This window comes from Mobula hypostoma, chromosome 3 (genome assembly GCF_963921235.1).
Source record: "Mobula hypostoma chromosome 3, sMobHyp1.1, whole genome shotgun sequence".
Taxonomy (NCBI): domain Eukaryota; kingdom Metazoa; phylum Chordata; class Chondrichthyes; order Myliobatiformes; family Myliobatidae; genus Mobula; species Mobula hypostoma.
This window is the reverse complement of record NC_086099.1, coordinates 53,705,513-53,719,642: the sequence shown is the minus strand read 5'-3', so window position 1 is coordinate 53,719,642 and position 14,130 is coordinate 53,705,513. Positions and strand designations below refer to the sequence as shown.

At 42.2% G+C, this 14,130-nt stretch overlaps 1 protein-coding gene across 3 annotated transcripts in view; it reads right to left on the bottom strand.

Annotated features, from left to right (window-relative positions):
- mtmr7b (myotubularin related protein 7b) overlaps window positions 1–14,130 on the bottom strand; it is a 116,214-nt gene that overhangs the window by 75,988 nt on the left and 26,096 nt on the right. For all 3 annotated transcript variants that reach the window (XM_063043049.1, XM_063043046.1, XM_063043048.1), the window contains one exon: window positions 4,340–4,462. Coding sequence is in view for 2 of the 3 variants with exons in the window: in XM_063043046.1 (XP_062899116.1) it covers window positions 4,340–4,462 (123 nt within the window). In the remaining variant the exon portion in view is untranslated. The remainder of the gene's footprint in view (window positions 1–4,339; window positions 4,463–14,130) is intronic.

Here is a 14,130-nt window from a genome sequence, read left to right as displayed (position 1 = left end):
ATTGATGGGAAAGATAACAGAATCATCAGAAATTTGTCTTGGGAACAAAGAGCAGGAATAAGAGTTGAAAAACGCAAACACGAGGAAATCTGCAGGTGCTGGAATTTCAAGCAACACTCATAAAAGTTGCTGGTGAACGCAGCAGGCCAGGTAGCATCTATAGGAAGAGGTACAGTCGACATTTCGGGCCGAGACCCTTCATAAAGACTAACGAGCTAGTAAGATTTGAAAGTGGGGGGGGAGGGGGAGATCAGAAAGCCTCCGGGTCCAACATATAATTCACTGTAACTTCCGCCACCTCCAACGGGATCCCACCACTAAGCACATCTTTCCCTTCCCCCTCTCTCTGCTTTCCACAGGGATCGCTCCGTACGCGACTCCCTTGTCCATTCATCCCCCCCATCCCTCCCCACCAATCTCCCTCCTGGCACTTATCCTTGTAAGCGGAACAAGTGCTACACATGCCCTTACACTTCCTCCCTTACCACCATTCAGGGCCCCAGACAGTCCTTCCAGGTGAGGCAACACTTCACCTGTGAGTCAGCTGGGGTGATATACTGCGTCCGGTGCTCCCGATGTGGCCTTTTATATATTGGTGAGACCTGACGCAGACTGGGAGATCGTTTCGCTGAACACCTACGCTCTGTCTGCCAGAGAAAGCAGGATCTCCCAGTGGCAACATATTTTAATTCCACGTCCCATTCCCATCCTGATATGTCTATCCACGGCCTCCTCTACTGTAAAGATGAAGCCACACTCAGGTTGGAGGAACAACACCTTATATTCCATCTGGGTAGCCTCCAACCTGATGGCATGAACATTGACCTCAAACTTCCGCTAATGCCCCAGCTCCCCCTCGTACCCCATCTGTTATTTATTTATATACACACATTCTTTTTTCTTTTTCTCGTTTTTCTCCCTCTGTCCCTCTCACTAAACCCCTTGCCCATCCTTTGGGCTTCCCCCCTTGTCTTTCTCCCCGGACCTCCTGTCCCATGATCCTCTCTTATCCCTTTTGCCAATCAACTGTCCAGCTCTTGGCTCCATCCCTCCCCCTCCTATCTTCTCCTATCATTTCAGATCTCCCCCCTCCCCCTCTCAAATCTCTTACTATCTTACTATCTCTCCTTTCAGTTAGTCCTGACGAAGGGTCTCGGCCCGAAACGTCGACTGTACCTCTTCCTGGTGATGCTGCCTGGCCTGCTGTGTTCACCAGCAACTTATATGAAAATGAGCCAAGAAATTTTGTCCATTGGGCGGGGGGGGGGGAAGTCAGAGTGTTGTTGTCTCTCATGACCTATTCAACCTTTATAGTGAAAGGTTCAAAGAGAAATTAGCAGCATTCCAGGCATGGTGATTGGTGGATGCAATTTGAACAACCTACAATGCACGGACGACACTGTGCTGAGAGCTACTTCTAAAGGGAAGCTCCAGAAAATACTGGATAAAGTGCCAAAGTGCAGAGAGAATTGACCATCAACTGCAAGAAGGCCAAATATACAGTTAACACAAAGAAGAAAGAAATATGAACTGAAAGTGGGCAACAAAACAATTAAACAAACATAGAAGTTCAATTACTTAGGGAGCATGATAATATCTGATGGTAGGGTTGATATTGAAATTAGGAGGACTGGGATTACTAAATGCACGTTCAAGCGTTTGAGCAAGGTACTAAAGAATAACATAATTTCTATGGATACCAAAGTTAGAATGTTGCAGTCCTACATGCATTCCACCTGAACATATGGAAGGGGATTTTGGACAAAATCAAAGCAAAGTGAGGGAGGACTCAAAGTTACAGCCATGTGGTTTCTGAGAAGAATGATGAAAATATCAAGGACAGACTAACAAATGAAAAACCTGAATAAGAGAGCTGATATCATCAATCAGGAAATGGCAGCTTGAATTTCTGGAACATGTACTGAGAAAAGAGAAGCACAAACACCTGGCAGTGATGGGAAAATCTGATGGAAGAATAAGTGGTGGTTGACAGCGCATGACATTCATGAGTTACATCAAGGGATGGACAGGCAAAAGCTTGAAGAGCTTATCAGAACTTCTCAGATTAAAGACAGATGGAAGACCATAATCACCCACGTCATACGACACAGCACATAATGAAAGAATGACCTCTGAAGAAATTATCAACCCATATCACAAGGTTATTCTCTGCTTTTATTTTTGTGAATCATCTTTTGAAGAAGATCTTGTGAAAGTTTACATACGTGGACAGAATGTATGTCAAGGCTCCCCCATCCAGTCCTCACTGAGGGGCCAGTAGTGGAAAGGGTGAGCAGCTTCAAATTCTTGGTGTCAAAACTCTCAAAGGATCTGTCCGAGCCCAACACTCTGATGCAATCACAAAGACACACTTCATGAGGAGTGGTAGTAAATTTGGTATGTCACTAAAGATGTACATCTCTAGAAATTTGCAAGAGTCTTTAGTGATCGCAAGATGCTGCAGTGGGTTGTAGATTCAGCCAATGCCATCACAGTCACAACACTCCCTACCATCAAGGGCATTGCATTGGGGCAGTGTCTCAAAAGAAAGCACCATCTGGGAAATGGCCTCTTCTCATTACTATCAGGGAGAAGGTGCAGGAGCCTGAAGACTCACACTCAACAAGGTAGGAACAGCTTCCTCCCCTCTGTCATCAAATTTCTGAACAGTCCATGAACCGATGAACACCACCTCATTATTCCTTCCTTTTTGCACTGTTGTGGTAATGCATTATTTTAGGTCCTTGCACAATACTGCTGCCGTAATACAACAAATTCCACGACATGTATCAGTGACAATAAACCTGATTCTATATGATGAGCAGTGCAAGGTGAAACAGTCATCTTTCTGCAGAATATCATTTTGAGTGAACTGAGATTTGCCTGCTCCGATACAAGTGAAGTAAAGTTGAGAAATGCAGCTACCTTGAAGAACTAAAGGAATGCAAGAGATTACAGAGTAAAGAGGTCAACGATGGAAGGATTTGAAAGCAAGCATAATTTTTAAATCAAGGCAACGATTAACCAGGAATCAATAATCATTAAGCCTTAAGGCGCGGGGCGAATTGAACTGGCATGTCAGCACACCGACAGCTGAAATGCAGAAGATACTGCTTCCAAGAGTAAAGTGAGGAAGGATGGCCAGGTTTGTATTTGAATAGTTCAGGTCTTGTGATAACAAGGGCATGGAAAAGAGTCTTAACAACAGATAAGGCAAATCTAAGGCAAAGGCTTAGCTAAATAACATTGTTCAAAGATTCAAAGATTCAGAAAACTTTATTGTCATTCTAACCGTACATCAGCTCTGCAGGGCAGAATGAGACAGCGTTTCCCAGGAGCAGTGCAATCATAACATAACAAACGCAACACTAAATAATAAACATAACAATAAATAGTAAAACAAACAGCCACATGTCAGTTAAAATCAAGTTATAAGTGTCCAGTGCAAGTTAAAAGTGTCCAAAGCAGAGTCAGGTAGAGCAGCTATTTAGCAGTCTGACTGCCTGTGGGAGGAAGCTGTTTAGTAGCCTTGTGGTTTTAGTTTTGATGCTCCTGTAACGTTTGCCTGATGGCAGAAGAACAAACAGTTCATGGAGAAGGTGTGAGGGGTCTTTAATGATGTACCGTGTCTTCTGGAGGCATCGACTCTGAAAGAAGTCTTGGACAGAAGGTAGGGAGACCCCAATAACCTTCTCTGCTCCCCTAACCACCGATGAAAGCAGTTTTGCATCAAATACCATATTAACACTGTAAATTGTATAGTCATTTTCAGTGTGTACATTTTGTTGTGTTTAGACTGCTGTTACCAAAAGACAACGTGCAAAGTTAGCACAATGCTTTACAGCAATCAGCTGTAAGATTTGGATTCAATTCCCCCTGCTGTAAGATCGGGATTTGATTCCCACTGCTGTCTGTGAGAAGATTGTACATCCTTCCCCCACCCATGTGGGTTTCCTTTGGGTGCTCTGGTTTCCTACACACTCCAAAAACAGGCAGTTGGGTTAGTGAATCGTGGGCATGCTTGTTGGCACTGGAAACATGGCAACAACTGCAGGCTGCCCCGTACAATCTTCGCTGATTTGATTTGACACAAAACAGTTTGATGTACACGTAACAAATAAAGCTAATAGTTTAAACAAAACTAGAAGGGAGTCAATGATGGATCCTCAAGGGACAAAGATAATGGACAAAGTAAGGAACGAGAAGCCAATATCATTGATTCTCTACCTAAGACTGGATACACCAACATGAAAGCAGGTGAATACAATTTCATCCAGCTTGTGATAAATATCCAAATGAGTATAATACAGAAAACATTAAATAGCTGAACATAACCTACCCAGGTTTCCTTCTGTGATTCAGACACATTTTCCACAAAAATTAAGTGTGTTGCTGTTAAATACAGGGAACCAACTGATGCCTTCTTCAATAAGACTCCATCCAGCAAACGGACATTTTCAACCTACAAGCATGAACAGTTCAGTGTGTGAAAATTCAAATTAAATTCTATAAATGTAAAGTCATAACGGAATGGTTTAATGACATAGCAAGTAAGATATGTCTTTCAGCAGGACGATACAATATTCTGCAAACATAAATCTCAGTTATACATCAGTTTGCATCAGTCATCTTATCTGTAGAACACAAAGACACCAAGAATTATTTCTTAACACAGGATAGTAATTAATGCTGTCTATCTACTTAAGGGAAAGAAATTATAACATGCAGAGGTAGTTCTTCGCAGTAGTTAACTACAAATTATTTGTCAGTAGACTACTCCAACCGTGTGAACATGACAAGTACAACAAGACCTTAAAAATCTGTAAAGATAATCAATGCCAGGACAAAGACACAAAAGTAAGCAATTTGACACACCAAAATGAGAAGAATATACATTCGATATAAAACACCAATGTTCATATCATTCTAATCTAAAATGCATAGCTATGCTTTTGCTTCACTTGGAGACACAAGGGACTGGACAGACAAAATTTTAAAAAAAACAAATTGCTGGAGGAACTCACTAAGTCAAGTGGCATCTGTGGAGGGAAAGGGACAATAACTTAACAAGCATAAGCTTATACAATATTTTATTTTGAATTTAACAATTTAGCTGATAATGGTTCAGAGCAACAATAAAACAAAAGCATCTATGTAGAATTAATGACAAATGACCAGAAAAATCAAATCACTCATTAAGTATCTTGTCTTTGTGTTCATTTGGTTTCCCAAAGCTGTGGAAAGCCACAAAGTAATTTAATTTGAAACTATAATCTAGGGCACAATGAAACTTTTACAAACATAGTCAACCATCTAGCAACGATCTTACTTCCACAAAAAGTGCTAAGCAAACTCCTACATGGAGAGGTAATGAAAAAGTGTTAAAACATAATAAGGTGCAAATTCAGGGCCAACCATCCCACAATAGAACTCCTGGCAGCAGATCACTCACAAATTATACATGGTTGTCCAGGGAAACTATGGAGTAAAAACAAGCTGGATCCAAGAAACGTTGCCTTCCTGAGTTGCTACAATTCTTGAAGCGACTTTTGCCCCACAGTGGTGTAAGAATAAGAAATGGAAAACTGGAAAACTTTATTTTAAAAATAAAAATCAGGACATAAATTTTGAAAATACCTCCTCAAATCCACAGAGCCAACTATTAAAATGGGTATATTCTAAGTAACTTGGCACAAGCTCAGAGTTGCGGAGTAAGGGGACAGTATCCTTGGTGACTCAGCACGAGATAGACTCTCAACCTGTAGAATAACAAAGTGGTTTACTCATAAAAGTGTTAAATCAATCCCGCATAACATCCACGGCGGAAGAAAAGATTTTTTTTTAAGGAACAGAACCCCTAAAATCAAAGTCATTTTTGTTGAAAAACGGAACTTCTCGGTTGGTGCACCTTTAAATGCAAATATTAAAATATAAGTACTTACTATCAGTATTCAATATTTCAATAAGTAGACTATTTTAGATAACTAAATGAAAACATGTTTTTCATACAAACACCTAATGGCTCTCTAGTATTAAACAAAAAGGTACTTAATGGCTTGCAGAAACAAGGGAAATAAATATAACTAGAAACTCTGTAACTGACCGGGGGTTAATGCTGCACTTTGCCGTGCTAATCATTTTGACGTATAAAAGCACTAGAGAGAATAACATACCAACCACCCTTTTTGAACAAGAATCAGAAGCATTTGAGGTCCAATTCAGCTTTTCATTGTGAGGAAAATTCAGGATAAAGCTCTTCTTGTACTGTTCCAACAGATTGTCAAGCCAACAACCCCTTCCTGCATCAGTGTAACTGTTTTGTTTCCCAGACCAACCACTGTTGTGCTGTATCAGGATCAGACTTCCAATTCCGTGCTATGAATTTATGCCCTTTAGAAACTAGGTCAAACTGCATTCGTATTTCACTTTGGTCCTTCACAACCAAAAGCTCAAAGTTGCCGAACAAGGGGACACAAACATAAGCTTTATTCAAACTCTTTTGGTCAGTATATAATTGAGCCATATTTACCGTGCCTACAGAAAGTATTCACCTGCCCCCTGCCCCCCCCCCAAAGAAGTTTTTATGTTTTCTTGACTTACAACACTGAATCACAGTGGATTTAATTTGGCCTTTTTTTGACACTGGTGAACAGTGATCAATAGAAAAATGCTACAACACCTGCCCATTCACCTCCAAATCAGGGCCCCAAACAGTCCCTCCAGGTGAGGCGACACTTGCCTACTCTATCCATTGCTCTCTATGTGGCCTCCTCTACATTGGTGAGAACTGACAGAAACCGGGAGACCGCTTCGTTGAGCACCTCTGCTCCATCAGCAAAAAGCGGAATTTCCAGGCGGTCAACCATTAAATTCTTATCCCCATTTCCAGCTGGTTCATGGCCTCCTCTTCTGTGACAATGAGGCCACCCTCAGGGTGGAAGAGCAACAACTTATATCCTGTCTGTGTAGCCTCCAACCTGATGGCATGAACTTCAATTTCTCCTTTCGTTATCCTTCCCCCCCCCCGCTTCTTCTACTCCCCACTCTGGCCTCTAACCTCATCGCCTCTCCTGCTATTACCTCCCCCAGTGCTCTTCCTTCTTCCCTTTCATTCATGGTCTATTCTCCTCTCCTACAAGATTCCTTCCTCTCCAGCCTTTTGCCTTTTCCACATCACTTCCCAGCTTCTTACTTCATCCCTCTACCCCGACCCACCTGGCTTCACCTAACAGCTTGTAACTTGTCCTTCCTGCCAGTTTTTTTTATTCTCACTTCTTCCACCTTTCTGATGCAGGTTTTCAGCCCATAACGGCGACTGTTTATTCATTTTCAATGATGCTGCCTGACCTGCTGAGTCCTTCCTGCGTTTTGTGTGTGTTCTACATTTTAATGTTCAGCAGGAACTAGAGGAAATCTGGCGATGTCTGGAACTTAGCATTTAGATTTAGCATTTCTGCATGGAAGTAACAATAACACGCCTGGAGGCGCATCAGGCAGCAACCTTGCTATTCCTTTAGCATTTTGTCTGTTGTTGTTGTGTTTTTATTTTTACGAAGCCATTTGCTAGCTCGTTGCTCATTGATGGCAAGTGTGCAAGGAACCGGCCGGATTTGAACCCTCGAAGTCCGGTGTGGATACCACAATGCCACCGGCCAGCTGACAATAACATATGCCCCAAAACAAATCCATTGATTTTGGCAAAACTGTAAAGCGGAAATGGACAAAATAATGCAATCCCGTACACTGTGCACATACTGCACATTCAGTGCCTATAAAAAGTATTCACTCCCCCTTGGAAGTTTTCATGTCTTACTGTTTTACAACATTGAATCACATTAATTTGGATTTTTTTTTAAACTCTGATCAACAGAAAAAGGCTCATTCATGCCAAAGTGAAAACAGATCTCTACAAAGTGACCAAAATTAATTACAAATATAAAACGCAAATTAAGTATTTACCCCCTTTAACATGACACACCAAATCATCGCTGGTGCAGCCAGTTGGTTTTAGAAGTCACATAATTAGTTAAATGCAGATCACCCGTGTGCAGTCAAGGTGTTTCAATTAATTGTAGAAAAAAAACACCTGTATCTGGAAGGTCCAACTGCCGACCTTGGATTTTTCCAATTTCTTTAGCTGATTTTAGGTTGCATGATTCAATGAAGTCCAAGGATTCTGATATGTCTGAGAGTCTGTTGGTTCATCAATATGTTAAGGAAAATTATTGTGATATTTTAACCATTTTTGCTGATGGATCAAAAGATAATTTAACTGGGAATGTTGGTATGGCTGTTTTTGTGCCCAAGTTACAAGTACAATAAAGAAATGTCTTACTAACCATCTATCAGTATATACAGCAGAATTGGTCGCCATCATTTTGGGCTTAAAGTGGGTGGAGGAAACTTGTCCTTGCAAATTTGTTAGCTGTTCAGATTCTTTTTCAGTTTTGATTAATCTTAAAGCAGGTCAGATTTACTGCTGGAACCTATTGCAACTTTATTTCATAGTCAAAGTATTGGTTTGCATATCCTCTTATTAAGGGTCCCTGCACAGCAGTGTTGAGGGGTATGTGCGGGTTAATTGTTTGGCTAAAAAAAGCTGTTAAAGGTTCATCTGTGGATATAGACCTTCCACATAGTAAATCAGAAGCTAGGTTGGCGAGGCTAGGAATGAGAGAATTACGGTGAGACCTGTGGGAAACTAGGCACAAGGGAACACCTTTACAGAACACATAAGACTGTTGGATTGACGGGAGAAGGGGTAAAACAAGAAGGGAAGGAATTATATTGACTCGACTTAGAATTGGGCTTACTATGCTTAATTATTCCTTTTATCTTGTTGGAAAACATCACTCTGGGGTTTGTAGATTTTGTCATCATTATGAAACAGTTGAACCTATTATTTCACAATGTGAAGCATATTAGGTTGAAAGAAAGCAAATGCAGGCTGCACTGTTGTCTTCAGAGGTTGGAAGTTTTCATTTAAACACTAAGTTATGGAAGTAACTTTAATTTAATTCAAAATGTTGTCTTTCATCATTTACAATCTATAGGGCTTTTGGGGGTAATTTGGTTTTCATTTGCTAAAGTAGTAGTCAGGGTTTTATTTTCCCAACTCTCTCCACCACACTCCAGCCCAGTCGGTGAGGGTAATGCACCTGATGGTGATGGACTGCTAACCGCCGTTAAAAGGCAGAAGAAGGTGGTCCATCTGCTCGAGAGTCAGTGTCCCAGCAAAAGCTACACCATGAAGACAAAAGAACATTCGAAGCAACTCTGAGAAAAGGTTATAGAAAAGCACAAGTCAGGAGATGGTTGAAGAAAATTGCACTAAATATCCCTTGGAGTCATCATCATCATCATGGCTTGGCTTAGCGAACCAAGATTTAGGAAGGGGACTGCCCATGTCTGCTGCAGGCTCGCTGGTGGCTGACAAGGCCAATACAGGACAGGCAGGTCTGACCACAGCGGCTGCAAGGGAAATTCTGTTCTGGGTTTGGTGCTGCTGTGTCACGGTTCTTCCTCCTTCTCCTTTTATCCTCAATGCCAGCCCTGCGTGCATTCTCAAAGGAGGAGACAGACTGGTGAATAGTGTGTCACCAGGCCTCACAATCGGAGACTAGATTAGACCACTGGCAATGGTCAATGTGACAGGCACCAAGGGATTTCTTCAGAGAGTCCTTGTACCTCTTCTTCGGTGCCCCTCTGTCATGGTGACCAGTGGAGAGTTCACCATACAGCACAATCTTGGGCAGGCGATGACCTTCCATCCTGGAGACGTACCCTACCCAGCGTAGCTCTGTCTTCAACAGCATGGCCTCAACGCTGGTGACCTCCGCCTGTTCGAGGACGTCGACGTTGGTGACGAAGTCACTCCAGTGGATGTTGAGGATGGTGCGGAGGCAGCGCTGGTGGAAACGCTCAAGGAGTCATAGGTGGTGACGGTAGGTGACCCACGACTCGGAGCTGTACAGGAGGGTGGTCAGTACAACGGCTCTGTACACGCCGATCTTTGTGCCTTTCTTCAAATGCTTGTTGTTCCAGACTCTGTTGCACAGCCTGCCGAATGTGCTGTTTGCCTTTGCCAGTCTGTTGTCAATCTGTTTGTCGATCTTGGCATCTGACCCGATGGTGCACCCCAGGTAGCTGAACTGGTGGACTATCTTCAGCTGTACCTCACCGATGGTGATGCGGGGAGGGTGGTAATCTTCCTGAGATGCGGACTGATGGAGAACTTGTCTCCTTCAAGCTGACTTCCAGTCTGAAGAGCTTGGCAGCCTCTGCGAAGCAGGATGTTATACGCTGCAGGGCTGTGTCTGTGTGGGCAACAAGGGCAGCATCATCGGCGAAGAGTAGCTCTCAGATGAGTTACTCCAATGTCTTGGTGTGGGACTGTAGTCGCCTCAGGTTGAACAGGCTGCCATTGGTGCGGTATTGGATGTAGACACCATCCTCATCTTCAAGGTCTTCTGTGGCCCTTTCGAGCATCATGCTGAAGATGCTGAAGAGAATCGGCACAAGAATGCAGCCTTGCTTTACTCCATTGCCTATTGGGAAGGGTTCTGAGAGGTCGTTGTTGTGTCTGACTTGGCCACTCTGATCTTCATGTAGCTGGATGACCATGCTGAGGAACTCTGGGGGGCATCCCAGTTGTTCCGTGATTTACCACAGACATTCCTGCTCATGGTGTTGAACACTTTGGTAAGGTTGACAAACGTCACGTACAATCCCTTGTTCTGTTCCCTACATTTCTCTTGGAGCTGCCTGAGAACAAATACCATGTTGGTGGTGCTCCTGTTGGCTCCGAAGACACACTGGCTCTCTGGGAGGTGTTCTTCTGCAATGATGGCCACCAGTCTGTTCAGGAGTACTCTTGCGAGGATTTTTCCTGCGATAGAGAGAAGAGTTATCCCCTGGTAGTTGGAGCACTCAGACTTTTCCCCCTTGTTCTTATACAGGGCGATGATGACTACATCACGGAGGTCCTGTGGTAGTTTACCTTGTTCCCAGCAGCAGACAAAGAACTCGTGGAGTTTGGTGTGTAACGCTGGACTCCCATGCTTCTAAATCTCAGGTGGAACTTGGAGTGCAGTTAAGTCAATCAACAAGAAATGGAAAGAATATGGCACAGCTGGAAATCTGCTTAGAGCAGGCAGGCTTCAAAAACTGAGTGAGTGTGCAAGAAGGGGAATAGTGAGGGAGGCCGCCAAGAGACCTGGAGGAGTTACAAGCTTCAGTGGCTGAGATGGGAAAGACTGCGCATACAACAAATGTTGCCCGGGTACTTCACCAGTCACAGTTTTATGGGCGAGTGGCAAAGAGAAAGACACTGCTAAAAAAAACAAAATCACATGAAATCTTGTCTAGAGTTTGCCAGAAGGCATGTGGGAGACTCTGAAATCAGCTAGAAGGTGCTATGGCCTCTTTCACCTCAGACAGTTGAGGAAGTTTGGTATGGGCCCCCAAATCCTAAGAACTTTCTACAGAGGCACAATTGAGAGCATCCTGACTGGCTGCATCACTGCCTGGTATGGGAACTGTATTTCCCTTAATCGCAGGACTCTGCAGAGAGTGGTGTGGACAGCCCAGTGCATCTGTAGTTGTGAACTTCCCATGATTCAGGACATTTACAAGGACAGGTGTGTAAAAAGGGCCATAGGATCATTGGAGACCCGAGTCATCCCAACCATAATACATTCCAGCTGCTACCATCCAGAAAACGATACTGCAGCATAAAGGACAGAACCAACAGGCTCCAGGACAGCTTCTTCCACCAGGCCATCAGACTGATTAACTCACACTCATTTGAGTGCATTTCTATGTTACATTGACTGTTCTATTTATTATAAATTAATATGATTGCACATTGCACATTTAGACGGAGATGTAATGTAAAGATTTTTACTCCTCATGTATGTGAAGGATGCAAGAAATAAAGTCAATTCAATTCTTGATGAAACAAAAATTGAGCTTTTTTGCCATCAGACCAAACCCCATGTTTGGCTTAAGCCAAATGCCACTTATCATCAAAAACATACCATTCCTACCATGAAGCATGGTGGTGGCTGCATCATGCTGTGGGGATGCTTCACTGCAGCAGGCCCTGGAAGGCTTGTGAAGGTGGAGGGTAAAATGAATGCAGCAAAATACAGCAAAATCCTAGAGGAAACCCTGATGTGGTCTGCAAAAGAATTGTGACTTGGAAGAAGATTTGTTTTCCAGCGAGACAATGACCCCAAGCATATAGCCAAAGCTACACAGCAATGGCTTAAAAACAAGAAGGTTAATGTCCTGTAGTGGCCAAGTCAGAGTCCAGACCTCAATCCGATTGAGAATTTGTGGCTGAACTTGAAAGAGGCTGTTCACTCACGATCCCCATGCAATCTGACAGAGCTTGAGCAGTTTGGTAAAAAAGAATGAGGAAAAATTGCAGTGTCCAGATGTGCAAAGCTGATAGAGACCAATCCACACAAATTCAAGGCTGTAATTGCTGCCAAAGGTGTATCTGCTAAATACTGACTTGAAGGGAGTGAGTAATTATGCTATCAGTTATGTCTTTAATAACTGTAATAAATTTATAAAAATTTGTTTTCAATTGTCACAAGTCTTTTCTGTTGATCAGTGTCAAAAAAGCCAAATTAAATCCACTTTGATTCAATGTTGTAAAACAATAAAACATGAAAATTTCCAAGGAGGCGGGAAGGGAGGAGCTGAATACTTCTTAGGCACTGTATCTCTTTTAAATAATTACAAATGAAAGAGATTTGTGCTGTCATAATAGAACGGGAAGGATGTCTGAAAAAATTGTGAAGAATGGAAAACCATTTAAACAGTGAATAGTGAAAATTAATTAAAGCGACAGTGATATTGTAGGAAACGACCTAGACTGGTCATAATCTTACTCAGTCCTGTAGTCCATTCACAAGCGACACTGTGTAAAATATAAGCTTCCTGTCTAACTCCCATCTCAACCAGCCTAAACGTTCCATTTATATTTATGGCAATGCATCACCACACAGCCTGTGTGCTCACCACACAACTGTTTCAATTTGAATAACTTGAATGCCAATAGATTCTGAATTATGATACAAATGGTAACCACTACTTGATGTCCAAATGTACATGTATGAATCCTCCAATATATATATGTAGTCATGGAGAAATGAGAATGTTGTGACAGAAGGATGAAGGTTCTATACTTGTCACAATCTTTGAACAGCCAAATCAATAGTAATTTCATAGCCCTACATGTGCTATGGGTTCCATTTATTAAATAAATCCAAGCATTCTAATGTGTTGCTCAGTATAATCTAAAATTAAATGGCTGATGCAAGTGAAACAGCATTGCATAATACCCCTCATTGTCATAAATATTTTGGAATATCACTAATAATACAAGCAGTGGAGAAATTCATCTTTCTAATCATGTGTATTTTAGTGCAAGGAGCATTATAAATAAGGGTGATGAAATTAAGAGTACGGAGCAATACATGGAACTATGATGTTGTGGCCATAACAGAGACTTGGTTGAGAGAAGGGACAGGAATGGATGCTTAATGTCCCAGGGTTGCACTGTTTTAGAAAAGACAGAAAAGATAAAAAGTTGGTGATCAGGGACGATATCTCAGGTCCCCTCAGAGACGACATATGGAGGGCTCGTTCACCGAGTCTATTTGGGTAGAACTCAAAGTTAAGAAAAATGCAACCACTCTGATGAGATGATACAACAAACCCCCCAACAGACACTGGGGAATTGAGGAATAGATATGAAGGCCAATTACAGAAAGGTGCTTTTAAAAAAAGGACTGTTATCATCTATGACTTCAACTTTCCTAATATTTATAGGACCTTCTTAGTGCAAGTTTAGACACGGCAGAATTTGTATGTGCATCGAGGAGGGTTTCTTAAATTAATATGTAGATAGTCCAACAATGGGAAGAGGCATACTGGACTGATTTTGAGTAATGAGCCAGATGACTGACACTTCAGTAAGAGAACAGTTAAGGTACAATGATGAGAACTCTTTAAAATTTAAGATAGTTATTGATAAGAATAAGTATGGACCTTGCTGTGGAGCAATAAATTGGAGCAGGATAAATTATGAGTATTAGATAGGAACTAGGGAGGGCA